The sequence below is a fragment of the Pseudonaja textilis genome, chromosome 1 (genome assembly GCF_049901715.1).
Source record: "Pseudonaja textilis isolate UNSWEBS1 chromosome 1, rPseTex1.2, whole genome shotgun sequence".
Taxonomy (NCBI): Eukaryota; Metazoa; Chordata; class Lepidosauria; order Squamata; family Elapidae; genus Pseudonaja; species Pseudonaja textilis.
Window position 1 is genome coordinate 96,787,405 of NC_141990.1, and position 21,126 is coordinate 96,808,530.

The 21,126-nt window shown below is 38.4% G+C and overlaps 1 protein-coding gene across 1 annotated transcript; it reads left to right on the top strand.

Annotated features, from left to right (window-relative positions):
• The first annotated feature begins 7,724 nt into the window (after window positions 1–7,724).
• TRAPPC3L (trafficking protein particle complex subunit 3L) lies at window positions 7,725–20,464 on the top strand. The gene is made up of 6 exons (XM_026726578.2): window positions 7,725–7,939; window positions 9,628–9,675; window positions 10,075–10,172; window positions 11,718–11,817; window positions 17,524–17,709; window positions 19,533–20,464. The coding sequence occupies exons 1-6, from the start codon at window positions 7,898–7,900 to the stop codon at window positions 19,650–19,652; spliced, it is 594 nt and encodes a 197-aa protein (XP_026582363.2). The 5' UTR covers window positions 7,725–7,897; the 3' UTR covers window positions 19,653–20,464.
• The last annotated feature ends 662 nt before the right edge of the window (window positions 20,465–21,126 follow it).

The window sequence follows — 21,126 nt, forward strand, 5'->3', positions numbered from 1 at the left end:
TTGGGCCACCTTTGCTGGGAAGCTTGAATATATAATGTCAGTAGGCGAGCAGTGAGACCTTGTCCCATGTCTAAAAATGGATTCCTTGGTAAATGCCAGAGAGGCAGATTTTTTTTTGCTGCTTGACAGCAATCCTGGTTTTGAGCAACATGGGGAGGCAAAACGTTTTGGGGATTTTAAGGGATGAAATGGATGCTAATTTAACTTACCCCAAATTCAAAAAGAAAAAAAAGGAAGGAAGAAACTCTGGGCCACAAAACTAATAGTGCCAAGTCATGTGTAACTTCTAAACCAGGTGTTGTGCAAACCTTAAGCTACTTCTTTAAAAGGCAAGTGTTAAAGTCTTGTTATATTTCTGAAATATCTTTAACTCTGTAGCATTGTATAGAAGTAGCCCTCAAATTATGACCAAATTTATGTGGCTAAGTGAGAAATTTGTTAAGTGAGTTTTGCCCCATTTTATAACTTTACTTGCCACATTTTGTTAAGTGAATCACTGCAGTTGTTAAATTAGTAGCACCGTTGTTAAGTGAATCTGGCTTTCCCATTGACTTTGCTTGTCAGAAGGTCATAAAAGGTGATTTCATGACCCTGGGAACCACTGCAACTGTCATAAATATGAACCAGTTTTGTTAAGCATCAAGCATCAGAATGTAAACTACATTTAACTACATAACTGTTTGGTTTAGTGGCAGCAGTGCCTCAGATAGAAAATCCATACAGAGAGTGGTAAGGACAGCTGAGAAGATTATAGGAAGTTCACTTCCCCTTATTCAGGGTATTGCTTATAAGCACTATGTGCTTAGAGATCGAAACATTGTTAGAGACCACACACACACACACACACACACTTTCCAGTCTGTTTCTATTGCTCCCCTCTGGATGAGGGTTTGAAACATTTCTAGCAGGATTAACAGATTCTGTAACAGCTTTGTTTCCTTTGCCGGTGACAGCTAACCTTTTTGTCTTAGCATGCCAAAAATGCAATGCAATACCCATAATGCAATGTGCTTGACCCCCCCCCATGCCCCTGCGCATGTGAGTGCGGCACCCCCCATGCACCCTGCAGTCCTACGCATGTGCTCGCATCTCCCCGCTCATCTCCCCTGTGCATGGGCAGCATATACCCAACAATCAGCTGGTTGGCGGGAAGCGCGCATACATGCGCAGGTCTGTTCCGGGTGACAGCTTGCATGCCAGCAGAAATGGCTCTGCATGCCACTTCTGGCATGCGTGCCATAGGTTCGCCATCACACCCCTATGCCATCCGTCTGGTAAACTTGCAAGATTTGTTTTTTTGCCATGTACCTGAACTACATTGTGTTTTCTGTGTCATATAATGTATGTGGGTATTGCATAATTTTGTATGTATGTATGTATGTATTTGTCATGTTAATGTAGTGTTTATTGGAGGTAGTGACCCTTTGAGAGCTGTGTGCAAAATTTCATTTTAATGTATGCCGATTAGTGTACATTCAAAGTGACTATTCTGTGCTGTTCTATTCTGTTCTATATTATGACCATGAGGATGTTGCAATGGTCCTGTGAAATCACTTTTTTTCAGTGCCCTTGTAACTTCGAACAGTCACTAAAAAACTGTTGTAACTGTTGAAACTGTTGTAAGTTGAGGACCACCTGTGTAGGATTTTGGTTAAGCAGATGTAACCACAAATGTATACACTTAATGTATGAAAAAGTCACTATACTCTGGTTTGCATATATAGGACTAAGCTATAATTTCTGGGTTGCCCATTGTATTAAGTACCAGGGGTGGGTTTCTACCGGTTCTGTCCACCTCTGTAGAACCGGTAGCTCTGAAGAGCAGCAGACATAGAACCGGTGATGTTTTTCCCACCCGCCTGTCCGGGCTCTTACCTGACCTTTATTTCCTGATTTTTCAACTTCAGCTGCCATGTGAGGCACAGCTGCAGTTTAAAAAGCAGGAAAAAAGTATTTTTTCAAAGGCTGCTTCTCTGCATTCAGTGTGCTGATGACAATTTATAGGCTTGCGAGTGCAGGGAAGCACATCGTAAATCACCAAACCTTGTAAATCACCGAACCAGTAATTAACCCTGTCGGATCCCACCCCTGTTAAGCACCCTCAGACACACACATGAAAACAAACTCCATCATGTCTCACCATATTAGCATAGCCATTATGTTGTAGTAGACTTGTTTATTTGTTTGTTTACTGTAATATATGACTTAATAGTCCACATTGGCCATTCACAATTGTGATGTAATGCATTATCAAATACAATTTTGCAGAGAAAAGGACAAAAGTAAAATCTATGCAAAATATTATGCAGAGATCATTGGAGCAATTATGTGTGACGAAGAAACTAACATTGTAATTCTATACACATTTTATCTCAACCAAGTTATTTTTTAATAGACATGCATTCAATCCTATGATCACTCATTTAATGAAATAAATGAATATGTGTTTTGTCTGGATGCATATTTTTTGTAATTATTTGCCTTGCTTTTAAATTTACAGATGCCCAGAGTCATTTGGGAGTTGGGCAGCCTTCTAAGTTTAAACAAATAAAAACCATGGGCTAGTCATAGACATAAGTATCTGCATGAATGTGTGATCAAAGACATGTGGTAACAGTGGTGGAAGATGTTGTTCCTGAGTTTATAAATTAAGTTCCCTCTTGCAGTGTGATTTTGTTCACTCTCAGTCAACCACACTCTCTTTCACAAAACTTCATTATAATTTCCATTTCAGTTGATTTTCCTTCCCTCCATCAAATCAACATGCAGCATCAACAGTAATATGGAAAAAAATTTCTTTTCACAATATTTGTCTAGGACTTCCTTTTTCTTTGTAATATTTTCCAACGTGTATGGTTGGGTTCCTAGAGTTTATTATTATATCAGATTTTAGTACTTTTTGTTTTGTTTTTTATTTAATGGTAAGCATGTTGTTATTGTCTTTAAATAACAATAACATTTTTAGCATAAAATAACATTGCCTGAACCTCACTTAAGTGCACCCTAGTTTGTTTGTTTTTTTGAACAAATGATGCAGATCAATTGCCTTTTATATTGCTACAAGGAATTCACTGGTCAGTTTCAATAAATACAACCCAAATGAACAAGAAAATGTAGCTTTCTTTCTGAGGCACATTACTTTATACAAATTAGTTCAACAGTTTCCAGAAAATCACAACATCACATGCAATTCAGCATTTCAATTCTATCTGTGCTTATTTTGTGTCTTTTTTCTCTTGCATCTTGTTTCTAAGCATTTTGATACTATTTGCAAACTTCTGCAAACTTCCCTGAATCTGCTGATATTTCTCCTGTTATGCATAGCCAATGCTGTTTTGTCCTCAGGACTCCACTTGGAAGAACTGATTTATGCATCTGATCACAATTTGGGCTAGCTCCAAAGCCAAAGTAATAGTTTTAGGTTATGCTTATGGAAGCATTGATTTGCAATTTTGCTTAAAAATACAATAATTCATGAATACAGGATGAAAGAACAATAGGTTAAGGCTCTATTGTTCACTGAAATTGTCACAATTAGCTGTCAACAAAAAGAAAAGTAAGCAATTCAGTGCACTTATTATTTATTGGTAAGATTTATAAACTCTGACACGCCAGAAAATCGGGATGGTATAGAAATTAAAAATCAATACAAGGAACATTATAATAACAATGAAATTAAATAATAGATAGTAATGGTATAGATATTCTTCTAATCACCAATGTATTCTCTCCTCCCAACTCTAATAGTGTGTTTCAGCTAGTTGGGAGATAAAATATCTGAGAAAATCTGCAGACACCCGGGAACATCATGGCGTGTTAGTTAGTGGAAGCTAATGTATTGAATCTGAACTAAGTCATGTCTCAATTTTGTTGAAATCAATGAGATTTAAATGACAGACAGACTTAACTTTTCCCATAGGCACACTACCTTATTCCCTCAGTAATGAAAACATTCAGAAGATTCTACAATCAGGCATAATCCATTTAAAACTCTATATGACATGTATCCAATTCTCTGTCTTTCAGATCTTTTTCAGATTGAAGAGGAATAAATCACAGCAGTACTTCAAAGCAGCCAGATGACAATATTGGATAACGTTAAAAGGTATGATTCAGCTGACGAGAGGGTAGTCTCGATGTGGTCCATTGTTTTCTAACATTGTACTACCCCCTTAAAAGCAGATTCAGTATACTTCTAAAAATCAGTAAACATTCATTGAGTAAAAATTGGATATGACTTCATGAAAACTCATGAAGAAAATTATCATTTTTTTAAAGCACAGAGGTAGGGATTCATAGAATAGAAAGGTGTTTTTAATGAAAGCTTTTCAAAAATCCTGCCTTTGTAGCCATTGGCCTTAGATTAAACAGGGCAATTATTTGCAGGATTGTGGCTAAGAAGCCAATGTTGAACCACCCCTCACTGTTCTGCTGGGATAACAGATAATCAGAGTTGGTAAGGACCTTATAGGTCATCTAGGCCAACCCCCCGCCCAAGCGGGAGACCCTACACCATTTCTGACAGATGGCAGTCCAATCTCTTCTTGAAAAGTCTCAAGTGATGGTGCTCCCACAGCTTCCGAGGGCAAGGTGTTCCATTGGTTGATCTTGATCATAAGGGAAAAGGGGCATGCACAGAGGAGATAAAGTCAAAATAGGTGACAGCAACCTCATGAATTTTCACTCCCTCTAAAAGTGGTTCTCCAAAGGTACAATGTGGCATAACTGTTAGTGTTTGGGGATGAACCCCTTAGCTGAGTGCACAGCAGCAGTCAAGCCAGGCAGCCAAATGAGAGTGAGGCTGGGCCCTAGAGTATACACACACTTGAGACAAATACACTGTTTGTGGTTTAAATAGGTATTTAATTCATACAGAGATTAAGAATAGTCATTCAGTCCATATATCATTATCCAGTATTATCAATCCAGTTATCAAGTCCATTTACAGTAAATACAATGTCCTTATCTGCTTGTAATCTTCTCTCTATGATACCTTTCTCACCAAGACAATGCTGAATCCTCAGCTCACTAGGCAAACAGTCCTTGTGTTCAGGTGAAATGGTATCTGGCACAGTAGCCTCCAAGGTAAGCAGATAGACCAACACAGTAGGCAGCAGACTAGGAACAGTAACCAGGTGCATCCAGAAGCCGGACTCATACAGTTGCATCCAGAAGCCGGACTCAGACAGTTGCATCCAGAAGCCGGGGCTATTAGTTTCCCCTCCTACCTTTATGGCTGCCTGCAACCGCACCCACAATGACATTGCAGTTTCTTGTGCTTAAAGCTACATAGCACTTAATCCTAGGTTTACATATTTATTCAACCCAAACCAGTTGGAGTATCCATATACCCAACAATAACCATCTTTATTTTGCAGACTTCTGTTGAAACTCTGCTTGCTTTGCCATACATTTTGTCCACCCTAGTTCAATGAACAAGAACAAGCAATATGATGTCTTTGGGGTCCTACTATTGGTTCTCTGCCCAGCCTTCATATTATTGTTATTAGACGAGAATGTCTCTAGCTCAGGGTTGAGTTACAAGTAGGGCCTTGACTTATAACCACAGTTGAGCTGGGAATTATGATCACAAGTCATTGCTATCTTTAATAGAGATACTAACATGACTGCAATCCCAGGTCTCCCCATTGCAAATGTTAAGCAACCACATGTGGATCCAAAAGGAGCATGGGGTGCTTCGGGATGTGGGAAACCCACACTCTTATTTCAGGCTCACTGTGCACACTGCAGCAACCGTGCACACTGCACTGCTCCCCCAACTCACATGTCACTTGTGCTGGGTCCCCCAGGGCCTCCCCTACCCTGAGGCATACCTTGCATAGCAACCCTCCCATGTGGCCCACAGCTTTGGGCCCAAAGCCTTGAGCCTGTTTCAGAGGTGGTATTCAGCAGGTTCTGACCAGTTTTAGAGAACCGGTAGTGGAAATTTTGAGTACTTCAGACAACCAGAAAATACCACCTCTGACTGGCCCCACCCCCATGTATTCTCTTCCTCCCGAGTCCAAGCAGATTGGCTGGGTTTTCTTTTGTTGCCCTGCATTGGAGAACGGAGCTGGAAAGCAGGTTAGTAGGGTGGGGAGGGAATGGAGATTTTGCAGTATCCTTTCCCTGTCATGGCCACCAAGCCACACTACACCCTCAGAACCAGTAGTAAAAAAATTTAGAATCCCACCACTGGCCTGCTTCCTGCCCTGCCAGGTCCCATAGCCCTGGGCTTCCTCCTCGCTTCATCACACATTGTTCCACTTATGGCTTCCAAAGATTCCCTTTCCAAAAGAAAGCCCAGCTGATGCACCTACAGAGGTCATCTTGTGCCATCCTGGAAGAGGGCACCTTTCTTTTATTGGGGACGGGGCTAGGGGACTGAACTCACAACCTCCCAATTTCTTACCTTGTGTCACCTTGTGTAATGAAGAAACCTAACTGGGTTTCTTCATTACCAGGGGGCTGAATAAATTTAATATTTTAGGGGGTGTTGTAAATTTTGCAGTCCACGAGTTAAGTAGCTAATCAGTTGTTTAGTGTATTGTTTAAATAACTAATCACTTGCTATGTATTGAATCATGCTCTGCCATGTTAAAAATTATATTTTGGCAGAATATTTAGAGGAATCTGTGAGTTGGCTCTCTAGACTGAACCTTCAGGCTAAACCGTCAGTGTTCTAATGTCTCAGTTTATGCTCCCATATCTTAGGGCAATTCCAAAGGGAGAATTCCTTGATGTTACCGGTCAAAAACCATCCTCTCTTTCCCTCCTTACTGGCTTTTCTTTATCCATATCCTACTAAAACTTTCTTTCCTATAATCTTTAACTGGGCAAAACGGTGCACCGTGGAGCAAAACATTTTGAACCAAAATATGTCAAATGAACAAACATACAGAATGCTTCCAAAATCCAGGACTCTGGATTCCTATGCAGTTGAAGTTTGGCAACGTTCATACAATACTTTATGACATAAAAATGATCGTAAAGCATTTTGTGACATAACATAAAATATATTTTTTTTCCCTGTGGTCAACTGATGGAGTTGATTGTGCTATACAGTTCAACGTGGGCTACATTCAGATGTACCTTTGAATATCTTCCTGAATTTAAAAGAACGTTTGCCATTGTTGAAGTTCTGCCATTGTTGAAGGCATTGAGAAATCTGATAAGGAAATATCTCTGAAATAACTGAAGGGGGGGGGTGTCATGAATTGTCTAGTGGAAATTGAAAGGGAAGAGTGTTTGCTCTTTTGGTCTAAAGCTCTACTGAGCCCTTTTGTCTCTGATGGACACCTAGGAAAGAAAGAGATTATGGAAAAAGCGATACAATAAGAAGCAAAGTTTTACAAATGGAAGGCGCTTTCATCTGACATTCTTATTAAATTGCGTACTAAGTTAGGGCAAATGTGCTATAAAAGCTTGCCCTAAAAGCACCTCAGAAAATGGCAAAGAAAGATGGAGAGTGGAAAATGTCCTTTGCCCCCACCATAAAATATTACGAACAAGGCAGGGCCTTGTTAAAAGCTTCTCTGAAAGTATCTCCTCAGTGGCAGCTTCAAGCAGAGAGATAGCCATTTTACATGTAATTTGCAGGCTGTTTTGTTTAATGGATCAGTTAACGATCTGAGTCAGATTGTTTACTGAAGTAAGCCGGATTCCTTGCCAAACACATTTCTGTTGGAAGACTTCAGGCTTACCGAGAAGAGGAGGAGCATCGGAAAAAGCAGGATCTGTAGCATCGGAGTTCATTACAACCAGGGTGTAGCAAGGGCAATAGGACCAGGGTTGAGGAAGAAACAGAGTAACAAGCAACCAAAGGAGCAGAGGAAAAATGCTATCTAAGTCAGAAGGAATATAATAACTGCTGGTATCTTCCTAATGTCCAAGAAGAATGGCACACCCAACAAATAGAAGACCAGAGAACTCCAAAATCGTAAGACTTGTTTGTATATCTACTAGCACCTACCAAACTTTATTATGTTTGCTACTTTAAGGGGTATTCTTCATTATCCCTATTGAATGTATTTTGTGAATTCAGTATACTAGTGAAGTCTTCACTGTTTACTTTTTAAATGAGGTGAGTGGGAAGAAAGAACTCTTTTTACCATACTTCCAGTTTCAGTGCTTGCGGTTATGGCAAGGATGATTTTCCACAAAATTGAATCTATAGGAAACCCACAAAACACTGGCATTCATCAGTTATGAGGCCACTGCCGTGCCCCGTAGAAGTTTTGTATAAAATTATGTGAGTTGTGTGTATATGTTTACTTCACTTCCATCATGTTCTCATCAGATGCTAATGGTAACAATAACTGGCATTCATGGATTTTGATGGCATGCTACTCTTTTAGTAAAGTCTGAGGCAATAGATGGTCATAGATGCCTGAAATAATTTGTCCTCTTCTCTACTTATCATCCCTTCCTTCCTTTTTCCAAGGATCCCCAGGAAATTTTCCTTCTGGTTACATAAGGCTATGAATCCAGATCTTAGAAGTACAGTATATTTTGATGAATGCATGACAAGTTATATGATTTCATTAAAATGTATTTAACAGTGCAAACAGTAAGATTTAATCTCTCAGCCATACCCAGTGCAAGTAGAATCTGGGAAAGAAAGAGATGTTGTTGGTCTACATTTTGTTTTGACTTTTCTGACTTGTACCTGTTTTTATGTTTAAACTTTTCTAGTTCTTTGAATCAGTTTGACACTGAATTGTCTTTAAGATGGTAAGATGTTTTGTAAGGAGCTGGTTTTCAGCTGAGGCAATTTTCAATGAAGCAACTGCCCCACCCCAATATAGATGTTCTGCATGTATATTTGAATGGTCCAAGCAGAAATTTTATTGAAGATACTGTCATTTTGCCTCTCCAATAATTTCATCTCCTGATATTTTGGACAGGCCTTCATATTTTTCTTCTTCTAGGCCACCAGGTGGCAGCACCAGGAGTGGCAGTATTTTTACATTTTTAGTCATATTTTTCTCTCAAAAAGAAGCAAATATCACCCATGCAAACTCATATTATAACACTATTTCATAATCTTAAGGGAATTCTCGGTCTTAAAGTCCATCCATCTTAAAGTTGCTAAGATTGAAAAACATGGCACTATATTGTATTGCCCAAAAGAAAATATGCATTTGAAGCAATATTGTATACAGAAACATTTTATGTATTAATTTACACATCCCATTTTTATCATTTTAATAAATAACTCAAAGAGACTAACATAGCTAACACTCCATTCTCCTCCTATTTTCCCCATAACAACAAGTCTGTGAGATGAGTTGGATTGATAGAGAGTGACTGGCCCAAGTTACCAGGCCAACTTTCATGCCTAAGGTGGGACTAGAACTCACTGTCACCTGGTTTCTAGCCTAGTGCCTTAACACACAATTGATTCTGGTGCATGCCTAGTTCCTAACTCCAGTTAAGAGCTAAATTCTATTGTGTTTCTTTTTGGTATTATTTCTCATTAAGTCGTTTATTGCTATTTTTTTCTTTTGATTAGTGAATTGTCTTTCCAATTCATCATAAATTGTTCTTTAAAAAGTAAAATATTTTTTTTAAAAAAATCAAGATCTTTTGTTCTCCCTCTTCTTTTACTTCTTTTTATGTTTATAGGACTGGCATTTGCCTACCATTTCATCCTCTGCATCAGCTCATCACATGGTATGTAGACTGACTAATTCATCTATCCTAATTTTTGTCAGTGGATCCTGGGATATTTGGGGGATTCATACTGGCAGACATGGTTGTATTATTTTTCAGCACAAATGCAGTTGTGCAATGGACACTCCCTGGATCGACATATTGCATTAATAAGGCCGCTGTGGCTGGAGTCACATTTAGACTGAGTGATAATAAACCCTGATTAACAAGCCACAATCATGGGGGTCATTCAGTGCGATAAAGCAAAACCACTTTTTGGATTTGCATTATATGTGAACCTAGCTTCTGTCTGGGTTCTCTTGTTTTTTTTCAAAGATATTTATATAGCCTTCTTGCTCTTGGAGTAGAAGATTGTATGTTTTTCTTCAATTCTCATTCAGTATTTCCTGTTATTGACAGAGTAGAGAGCTTTTTGTGCTCACCTACGGTGCTTTGGTCGCCCAGCTGTGTAAGGATTATGAAAAGGATGAAGATGTAAACAAATATTTGGACAGCATGTAAGTATAAGATGGCAAGAAGCAGCACGGCAAATTTGAGAGAAAATGGCTGGTTTTCTTGTCCCTGTTCTTCAGTCTGTTTATTTGGGTGTAGATATCAGCTTGGGAAATGGCGGTAGGATTCTATTTCTACTCTCCAAGCTGTTTTGAAGCTGACCATCCAATCCTTTCTATTTTACTGAGCTTGGAATGCTGCAACAATTCAGAAATCACTATAAGCCAATCGGTGTTACTTTCAGCTGGCCAATAGAAGTATGCAATAATCTTCAGGCTGTGCCCCCTAAAGTAGTGAAGGATCTGACTAATTAAAATTTCTCTGCCCTTCAAACAAGTAAACATTTAAAGTGCTAATGTTCTTTCTCTGCCTCCATAATGTTGTGGTTGGAAAGTTATAGAAAGGGACTTGTTTTGCAAAAATAAAACGAAAAGCAATAATGAACTTGCTTTGCCTGATGTTTCTCTCAGTACCTTCAATCGTGGTTTTTGTGGGTAGAGTAAAGGAAATGAATATTTGTTTTTAGATATAAGAATTTCTCTTTCTTCTTCCCTTTAAAGAACAGTAAATGCCCCAACTCCCAGAAAATACTGCTTTCTTCAAATTGGAACCATACTCTTTCTTTGTTTCGAAATGCACCTCTTCTCCAGAGTATGGCATCCATTGTTTTATTTACATTATGAATTTTATCCTGCCCTTTTTTTTACTATTTTTTAAATGTTATTCAAAAGAATGTTAAAATACAAAATTCAAAAAAAAAACAAAAATAGACTAAAAACTAGAGTGCATTAAAAAGAAAAAAAACTTCAACACATACACACACGTTATCCCCCTAACTGAATACTGATTAATACATTACTACAATCTTGGTCCCCATCCCTTGCAAAACAGCCTCCCTCCAAAATGTTTAAACAACTAAATCTATTTGCAAATTATTGACTTGTCTTCTATGACTATACTATATTCATGACAAAATGGTTAGCAGGAAGAACAATATTATAATAATAATAAAGCCGAGGTTAAAGTTTCAAAATGCTCTGTTAACAAATTGTTGTTATAATCCTCTTGTAGAAAATTTGCCATGGCATCTTATCTATGAATTTTATCCTACCTTTATGCTTGAAACAGTGTGTGTCACGTGTCCATTTATATTCACATTCAAGTTCACCTGACACCCGGGCTGGGATTCGAAAATCCCAGCAACTGGTTCACTTCCCAGTTGCTGGGTGGGCGTGGCCATGATGGGCGTGGCCTACCGGAATTCCCAGAAGTATGGAAACGGATCTGTTTCTGGCTTCTGGTGGGCCTCCAGAGCCCAAGGGAGGCCATTTTTCGCCTTCCCAAGGGTCCGGAGGCCTCCCCTGGGTCTCTGGGAGGTCGAAAACAGCCTCCCCGGGCTCTGGAGGCCAACTGGAAGCTGGAACCAGGCCCATTTTGCAACTTCCGGTTGAAATACTGGTTCGGCGAACCAGATGGAAACTTAACATCTGGTAGAATCCCATCCCTGCTGACACCTCTTCACCTTTTTTCTCTCTTTTTTCCTTGGTCAGGGGATACAGCATCGGCATCAGATTGGTTGAGGATTTCTTGGCTCGCTCTGCTGTGAAGAAATGCCGCAGTTATTCCGAAACTGCAGACATAATTGCACAGGTACCCAAGGATGCTGATTCGCCTTCGTTTGGCAAGGCTGAGCCAAATTCTTACCACTTTATCTCCAGTCTGCCCCCCTAACAGCAGACTATAACCCAGAAAGAAAGATTCACAAGGTTAGCTTTAATGTGAAGAAGGTAAAGGTTACTATAAAGCAGGGGTGTCAAAGTTGTGGCATAATGGCAGTGTCACATGACATATCACAATTTCCCCCCCCCTTCTCTAAACCAGGCCTGGGCGTGGCCAGCGTGTGACGCAACTGGTTCATTAGATAGTCCTGCTGTAGAGAATCAGAGAAACTGAATAAGCCCAAAACTTCAGTACTCATTAGTGAATCAAAGATCTCCGAGAACTGTTTGCACTTCTTTTTCCAGAATAGGCTATCCACCCTTTTCCCAAATAAGATTGACATTAAAACATCCATCTGCTCATCTTTAGTAATATTTTCAGATATCCCTATTTCTTTCTCAGACCCAGAGATCTCTCTTACGCTCCCATTCTTATATATGTTAGACTCCAAATTGTGTGATTCCCAGCTAATAGAACCAGTGGTTGGAAATTTGGAAGTTATAATCCAAGGTATCTGAAAGAGCTTTAATTGGGAAGAGCTATCTTAGCCTTGGGATTGCACTATTTGCCTTCAGGCAATTTCCAAGCCCAGTTTCCAAATACACGCCTAAGAATCACATTAGTAGAGTTTTTACAGCTTTATGTATTTGCCTTGAGCTGATTTTGGAGTATTTGTATTCCAATTTTTAAACTGTTATGGCACAAATATATCAGAAACTTTTTTTTAAAAAAAGAGACCTAGTGCGTAGTTGAGACAAAAGCATGTTCTAAAGAACACTTAGAACAGCACATCCAAAAAAATAAATAAATAAATCAACGCCAACCTAATAAACTTATTTCTACTCACTTGATGCTTTTTCTCTTTAAATGTGGGCTTGTCCTTTTCTTTGTGAAAGAAACTTTTATTTTTTAATATAGCCCTTTTCTGAGTCCTAAGCAGAAAGCTGGAAGGAAAATAAATGTAGTTATATCATCACCGACACACTGTAATTCACACACCTTGTAATATACCTCAAGATTCACTTCTTGATTTAGCTTTTTAAGGGTTTGGTGCTCGGCAGCTGGATAGCTTGAAATATTGAAATTCTTTTTCCCCAATTTCTTTTTCTTCTTTTAATATTATTAATGTTATTTGCATTTTTTTTAAAAATGAAGTTGAGGCCCCAGTATTCAACCTTGAGTGTTAACGTTTCTCTTCCTTCCTGAGTTAATGCTTCTTTTGGATTCTTTCAACATTCATCCCAAGTCATAGAAGCCTAAAACTACCCTGTAATTATTTTTCTCAATCCTCAACTTCTGCATAACTGAAAATGGGTACAGAGTTTCAGCAAACTGGGCTGGTGTAGACATTTCAAGAAACATGGTGTACAGGTAGTCTTCAACTTACAACAGTTCATTTAGTGAACATTCAAAGTTACAATGTCACTTTAAAAAGTGACTTATGACCATTTTTCACACTTACAACTGTTGCAACATCCCATTGGTCACATGACCATAATTTGGATGCTTTGCAACTGGTTTGTGTTTATGACGGCTGCAGTGTCCTGAAGTCATGTGATCAGCTTTTGCGACCTTCTGAAAAGCAAAGTCAATGGGAAAGCCAGATTTTTGTAGCGATAACTATGGGCAAGGTGAACATTGTGTGGGTGAGTTTAAGCCTGTGTGCATGGCATTCAAAAGACTCATAGGTGGGGTGTAAAAGCAAAACATGCAATCATATTCAGCACTTTTTGTGGTTCAAAAAAACTACATGAATTTATATAGACATACTTGTTTTTTTTTTTAAATCCTCCTGTAGTTGTTGCTTAGTCCAGTATTAGTTTGAGTGGCCTGTTGAGCTTTGTTGGTGTGTATGAACAACATGCACAGAGTACATAAAAATAACCAAACTTTCCTCAAACGTTCTATGTTGATGTGTTGGTTTTGTCATACACTGAATATTTTGGAGTCCACATTCTCTTATTTTTTGTTTGTTTATTTGCGGACACCTTGGAGAGTATTATAAAATGCAAACCACTGTATTCTGGTTGGCTTTCTTACCTTGGGTATGCATGCAATCTGTATATACACTTGCTGATATAGCAAATGGTATATTTTGCTGCAATTTTTTTTTAATTCACTGTGTTTGCTGGAGTTTTTCCTTCTTTTTAGCACATACCTTTTAATAAAAGGGGTTTTGTTGAGCAAGAGAAGAATGTCTAAGCTCATGATGAGAAAATCTATTATGATTCTTCTAAGCTTTGTTCTTTCCAGCATTAAACAAAGCTTAGTTATTTATTTTGATTTATTGGGGGTGGGGTTGTAATTTTCCCTGTTGTGGTGATTGGAGTTCAATGGATGTTGAAAACTTGACAGTGGCCGAAATAATGAACCAGAAGAAGCCACTGCATTCCAATTCCAATAAAACAAAAGAGAAGACTAAGAAGCAGCAAGTAAAATTGTCTTCTAGGATAGAACATCAAAGTGCCATTAACATCAACATCATTGAGCCATTAATAAAAACAACATACTATGTTTTCTATTCTTAGAGGAGCCTAAATATTTTGAAGAAACTTGGCAGACAGCAAGAAAATCTTCAAAGAGTATAATAGCCTCAGTTGAAACCTAGAAATTATTCAACAATACAGACATAAAGTCTATCAACCCAAGTAGCTCATGCATAATTCATGCCCTGAACATTATTGTAGATTGTCTAGTTAGTGCCACCTCCCATGACTTAAAATCAGTAGAATGGTTTTTTGGTGCCTTTTAATAGCACAGGATCCTACGGAGTTTTCAACAGCAACTAAATCTCCGGACATTGTACAGAATAAACCTGATCTGTCTTAACCTGTGAATATTGTTGTATTTAGAGATCTGTGGCTATGTCCATTGATCCAGGGTGGTTTAATTATATTCCACTGAAGTCCAAACCACTGTTCCTGAAGATAACTAAGCCATGTCACAGAGCTGATTAATAACTACATACAGCTCCATTGCCTTCTCTGGGGCTGTGTGGAGCATGGGGAAGTAACATTAATAAAGAAGACAAATCACTTCTCAGACCTTAAGAAGGAATAGAATATTACACAAGTGCAGCTGTATAAACAACTCTATTATTTCAACCAAGCGTGTGGCAGGAATAATACTGAATGATTGCATTAACATAACTGGAAAGAATTTTTAACTCTAGAAACAATCAAGGACCTAATTAAAGTGATGCATCTCAACTTTTGGTTTTTTAGGTGTTGAGCATCCTAAGTAAGATCTAGAATTAGATGATGTTAAGGAACAAAGAACTGATCTAACTATTGTAGAGACTTCAGCATATTATATAATTCCAATATTATAAAATTCACTCCCTCTTTAACCAAACATTCAGTAGAGATTTCCAGTATAGAAGGTAAGCTCCATAACCCCCAATATGCTAACTGCAAAAGTTGACCTCAGGACTTAGGTAGTCCTCAGCATATGACCACAATTGAGCCCAAAATTTATGTTGCTAAGTGATAACATGAGTTTTGTCCCTTTATGGCTTTTCTTGCTTCATTTGTCAGGAGAGTCACTGGACTTGTTTAGTTAGTAACATGGTTGTTAAGTGAATCTGGATTCCCCATTGACTGCTTGTCAGAAGATTGCAAAAGGGGATCATAGTTACGCAACTGTCATAACTACAAACCAGTTGTCAAGCACCTCAATATGAATCCCATGATCATGAGGATGCTGCAACCGTCATAAGTGTGAAAGACAGTTATATGTCACTTTTTTTCAGTGCCACTGTAACTTTGAATGGTCACTAAATGAATCTGAGGACTACCTGTACTCTGATAAGTTGAGATTAATGCCCCTGAATCTTTTTTTTTGGGGGGGAAAGGTAATGTAGGTAACACTACATTAAAGAACAAAAGAATCAATAGAAGGGCCTCCTTCAATAAGGACCAAATGTAGAATCTAATTTGACCAATTATTATAAAAAATTGCTTCAATTAGAGCGAAGGGAAATTGCAAGGCTGGATAATTTAAAGCAGTGGCTCCCAACCTTTCAGGCACCAGGGACCATTTCCATGAAGAAATTTTTTTCCATGAGCTGGAGGGGGTTTAATTTGGTGTTTGCACATCTGGTTACGACATGCCACGGACTGGGGTTGGGGACCCCTGCTTTAAAATCCTTCTCAACAATGGAAAGTCCCTAAAGTATTGCCTTGATAGCAATAGTACTTGGACTTATATACTGCTTCATAGTACTTTACATCCTTCTCTAAGCAGTTTACAGAGTCAGTACATTGCCCCCAACAATGTGGATCTTCATTTTATCCAATCTCGGAAGGATGGAAGGCTGAGTCAGCCTTGAACTGGTGAGTCTCGAACTGCCAAACTGCAGAATTAGCCTGCAATACTGCATTCTAACCGCTGTGCCACCATGGCTCATAAATGATGAGTTTAGTTTGTAATCTTACCTTACAACCAAGATTATGGTCTTTACTAAAGGACTAAAAGATACGCATGGACAATTGATGGTTAAGTGATTTTGAAGTATCTAAGTAAGGCTTTTCATACTTTGGAGGAAAAAGTGGCTGACTCACAAGCAAACTTGATTGCCCAGAGAACTAAAACTGTTGTCCTAAGATTTTTCAATGAGAGAGGAAGCAAGATTCTTTCAATGATCTTTAGGGTATTCACAGTCAAAATAAGGTCCATTTCTTAGTAGAATTCAGTGAGGTCCTGACCAATGTATTAAGATAGGCATCTAATTTTTGGCTGAAAAGATGGTTAATAAGGATTGAAAAAAGAATGGTACTTTCCATGATCAAGTATTGGTTAAATAGGAATTTGAGATTAAGATTAATCTATACTGCTGACCATTTTTAATCAACCTGAAAAAGGATAGGTCATATAATAATCATATAAAACTTAATGCATCACTCCTGTTACACTTTCTTGGGCACTCAAGACATTACATTAAAACATTTATGAAAGAAACTCCCTTTGTGCTAATGAACTGACAAGAATTTATTTTCTTGCACAATCTTCTGCTGTCTTAAGAGAGATCATTGTTTTAGAAATTAATACTTTGAGACCATCTAATACAATTAAGATCTCCAGGAGGTTTAAACTGGTTTAGGTTTTTTCGTGTCAAAGTGCAACAAACTCAAACTGTTTCCAAGGAACTGTCCAAATGGGATGTTTGGGTTTGAGAACTAAAACAAAACATATTTTCTATTTTCTGCAGAACTCCGGAAAGAAGCATGACTTTAAACAGACTTAGCCAATAAGTGTGCCTGGGTTTCTTTCTTTCTTTTTACGCAATAACCAGGGGAGTTGTTTTCATTCAGATTGTGAATTAGTTTCTTTCCAGCGGAAATCCTCATAATCACATACACATGCTACTCTACAGTGAGCTTCGGAGAAGAAGAGCCCCCATTGGCATCAGTGTGAATTCTCACTCCTCAGCCTCATCCCTAAAATTATTGCAAAGTGTTGTCAACTTCATGCCGAGGAGGCTGCAAACATTAACCCTCTTGGCATTCAGTAGTTCCCAATCCCAGTATTTGATTGAAAATCATGGCTCATACCTGTAATAAATAGACGAAATGTCCAAATTTATTTAAGATAATTTATGGTTTAACCCAGTGATGACATGTTTCATTCCATTGTCAGGTTGCTTTTAAGATGTATCTGGGTGTCACCCCTACGGTGACTTGCAACAATGCAATGGGAAATGAGTTTTCTCTCATTCTGGCCAAAAATCCCTTAGTGGACTTTGTGGAGGAGCTACCCGCAAGTCGATCATCTCTTTGCTATTGCAGCCTGTTGTCTGGGACCATCCGAGGTGCTCTGGAAATGGTAAGAAAATGGATACTGGCTCTTCCCACTCTGCCCTTTTCTGCCCCCTCCCCCAATATACAGAACAGCCTCATACTTGTTTGTTCCTAACCATGATGCTGCCCTAGTGACAATATAATATGCATGACATCATGACACAACCTCCAGTATTTGGTACTTGCATTGTAACAGCTATATAAAAGGGTGTAGTGTGCATTGTGACATTGCAAGGCTTTTGTTGTCACGCCCCCTCCCCCGTTCCTTCTGAGGGCACGTGATCTGCCTTGATTGTGTGATTATACTGAACAGTAATTTTGGATCATGCTATTGTATAAATTCACTTCTTATGGTTTGTAACCATGGCTTGTTGTTTAGTATATAGTACAAACCTGGCCACATAATCCTTAGCCGGTGCACATTTGTGTGTGTGTGTGTGTGTGTGTGTGTGTGCTTTTAAGTCACTGTTGATTTGGATTAGACCTTATAGTTTTCTTGGCAAGATTTTCAGAAGTGGTTTGTCATCGCTTTCCTCCTAGAGCTGAGCGTGAGTGACTGTCTGATTTTGCTTCTAAGACTCAGAGTCTTCCAGCTTCTGACCTTATGCCTTAACCACTGTGGTACTTAAATGTCTTTAGCCATGAGTTGTTATTCATGATTTATTAGATAAATCAAAACTTGTCAAGGTTCACTGAAACCATAAAACTCAAACAAATAAAATGCATAAGTGTCATGGTGTCCTGTGCAAATCCAATCAAATTTTCCTACAGATGCTATTAGCCTTTTGTAAATTTGACATTGAGGAAACAGACGAGATGAGGCTGATTGTCCTTCTAGGCTTATATCATGCTTTTCAAAGACCTTCTATACAAATCTTTTCTGCGTGTGGGCTTTGTGTCTGGTATTCTACCTTTGGAGAGTCAGTTTAGTGTTAGGGGAGTTTTACTCTCAACAGCCAGTTACTCTTTCTATCTTATGAAGAAGGCAGCAACAAACTTCTTCTGAAATCTTGCCAAGAAAACTGCAGGGACTTGTCTAGGCAATTGCCTGGAGTCAACACTGACTTGAAGGCACAAAACAAACGAACAAAAAACACCTTTTGATTTACCCCAGCCACTATATTTGTGTTCTCAGAGTCACTTGATTGTGAGACAGGTGCAATAGTGGACTGCTGTCAGTTAGGACTGGTTCTAGCAAACTGGTGGTTCCAGCTATCAGCTGACCCTGCCCACTCGCCTCCGCCCTATCCTGTCCTATATTTCCATGTTTTTCATCTCAGCTGATTCGTGCGGCACAGTGGATTGCCACACCTCAGCTGTTTTACTCACCGTCGGTGCCTGAGAAGGTAAGCTTTAGAGGCTAAAATAAGGTGGTTTTTTAATGCTGCGCACCTGCACAAAGCTCACCGAACCGGTTGTTAAACTGGTTGCAGCCCACCACTGGATAGGTGGCTATATAAATATGATGAATGAATGAATGAATGAATGAATGAATGAATCTATCTCATAGTGTCATTGACCTTCGATTTCTATATATGTACCTTATCTGCAACTGGATCTCATATAGGTGGTGTAGAAATGGTGCCCTAAAAAATGGGAAGGTGAAGGTAAAACCAGTAAGTATAGTATATGGGTGTGTGTGTGTGTGTGTCTGTGTGTGTATCTCACATTTTGACCTGCTGCCATGTTTTTAGGACCAGGTAAAGTCTTTATTATTTTTCCAAGCCTTATTTGATGGATTCTCAGAATGTATATTTAAGAAATGAATAAAACACCCCATTATTGTATGGTTTTCCTACCATTGGCGACCTTTGTCCCTGTAACATCCATTTAACTTCTTATTTTCAGATACACCTAGCAGCTGAAGTGATTTTCCTACAAGACACACTGAAAGGAGATGATGTGACAGAAATCCAAATCACATTCTTGAAGAAGACTGAAACCAAAAAATGCAAGAGAAATAAATGAAACTGTTGTGTGAAATAATTATAGGGTCAACCAAGCCTTTGTAGCTGCCTACAAAGGGTAACCTTCCAATACACCCAGAACATGACTAAAAATAAACAGTTTTTCTAGTCCAGGCCATGCATGCCCACAAGCTTGTTGGAGGAACAAGAAATTAGCATACAATCCCCGCAAGGAAATGTGTAATGCTCCAAAATGTATTTATTGCCAGGAACTAGATGGTGAATATCCGTAAAATCTCTGCTCCCTGAAAAATATCCTTGCATGCTGCTTCATATTGGAGCTGTGCTACATCTGTTTCAGTGAGGTAAATTTCAGTGCTGTGAAGAACAAGGTTTTCTTAGGACTCTTAAGAGTGATAATTCTCCTGAGGAATTGCCTGAGGGAACTTTCTCAGGCCAGATAATTCCATGAAATATAGTAATGCAACCACCAAACCTTTCCATGTTTGTTACAGCTCCCTGCAATGAAAAGGGTGAATGAGATATATAAATATATTATCTGAACCAAATTGTGCATGAAATTATATCAGAATGTAAAATATATTTTTGCCTTCATTTATGATAGAGGTTTACCAAAGTCGTCTTCTGGCATAGCATTTAGTGAGCAAAAGGAGGATCAAGACTTGGCTAAGAAATGTAGCTTTCATTTTGCAACTTTAACAGAAACATGGCTTCTGAGAAGTAATCCATCAAAAGACTTCCAGAGCAAAAATTCTAGGTTTTTGAAAACTAGGTATTATTTTTTTAAAAAAAACCTTGGAAAGTTCAATTTCCAAGAATCCTGATTTGCAATATATGGATGGATGGATACAATTGCCTTCTTTATTCATTTATTTAACAAAATTTATAAAGCCTTTTTAATCCATATGAGTTCTGAGCAGTTTACAAATGTAAAAGTACAACAAAATAAATGCAACAATTGATGATATTCAAGATATTATGGTCACTTAAATAGCACTACAGGCAAAAGAGTTGCTGGAACATAGTTGGACCTACCTAAATTTCCACAGGTAAAATATTGCACAAAATGGGGACTGTTCCTTAGAAGTTCTGTTGCTGGTCCACCTATGAATTTCACAAGTAGTGTGGACCTTTTTCTAGCATTTTTAGCTTGACACCTAAAATATGCTTAAGAAAAATTTCAATTCTTGCATCTATGCTTTCTATATTCTTGAGATATTCATCAGATAAAAGTAGGGTTGGGAAAAAGGCATTTAATTTACATTTTAGTGCAAACCAGTCCAATTTGCAGCTTCTTAATAATTTTTATTAATATTTATTGTCTAAATTGTTAATTGTTAATGTTGTCTAAGTTCTAAATGCATAGTTTACTGAAAGGTATATTTAAATATGCAAGTTGTCATACCAAAATGCCTCTTGAACCAAAGGTTTATTTAAAAGAATACTGATAAGTGAAATATGCACACATTGATAACTGGGGGGGGGGGGTTATTTTAGACTGGAAAATAGAAAAG

Bases quoted from the DNA above. Each gene is read 5' to 3' on its own strand.
- TRAPPC3L (XM_026726578.2), top strand. From the start codon at position 7,898: ATGGCACACCCAACAAATAGAAGACCAGAGAACTCCAAAATC. The intron at 9,676-10,074 runs GTATGTAGACTG...TGTTATTGACAG, and splicing joins CTGCATCAGCTCATCACATG to AGTAGAGAGCTTTTTGTGCT. The intron at 11,818-17,523 runs GTACCCAAGGAT...TTCCATTGTCAG, and splicing joins CTGCAGACATAATTGCACAG to GTTGCTTTTAAGATGTATCT.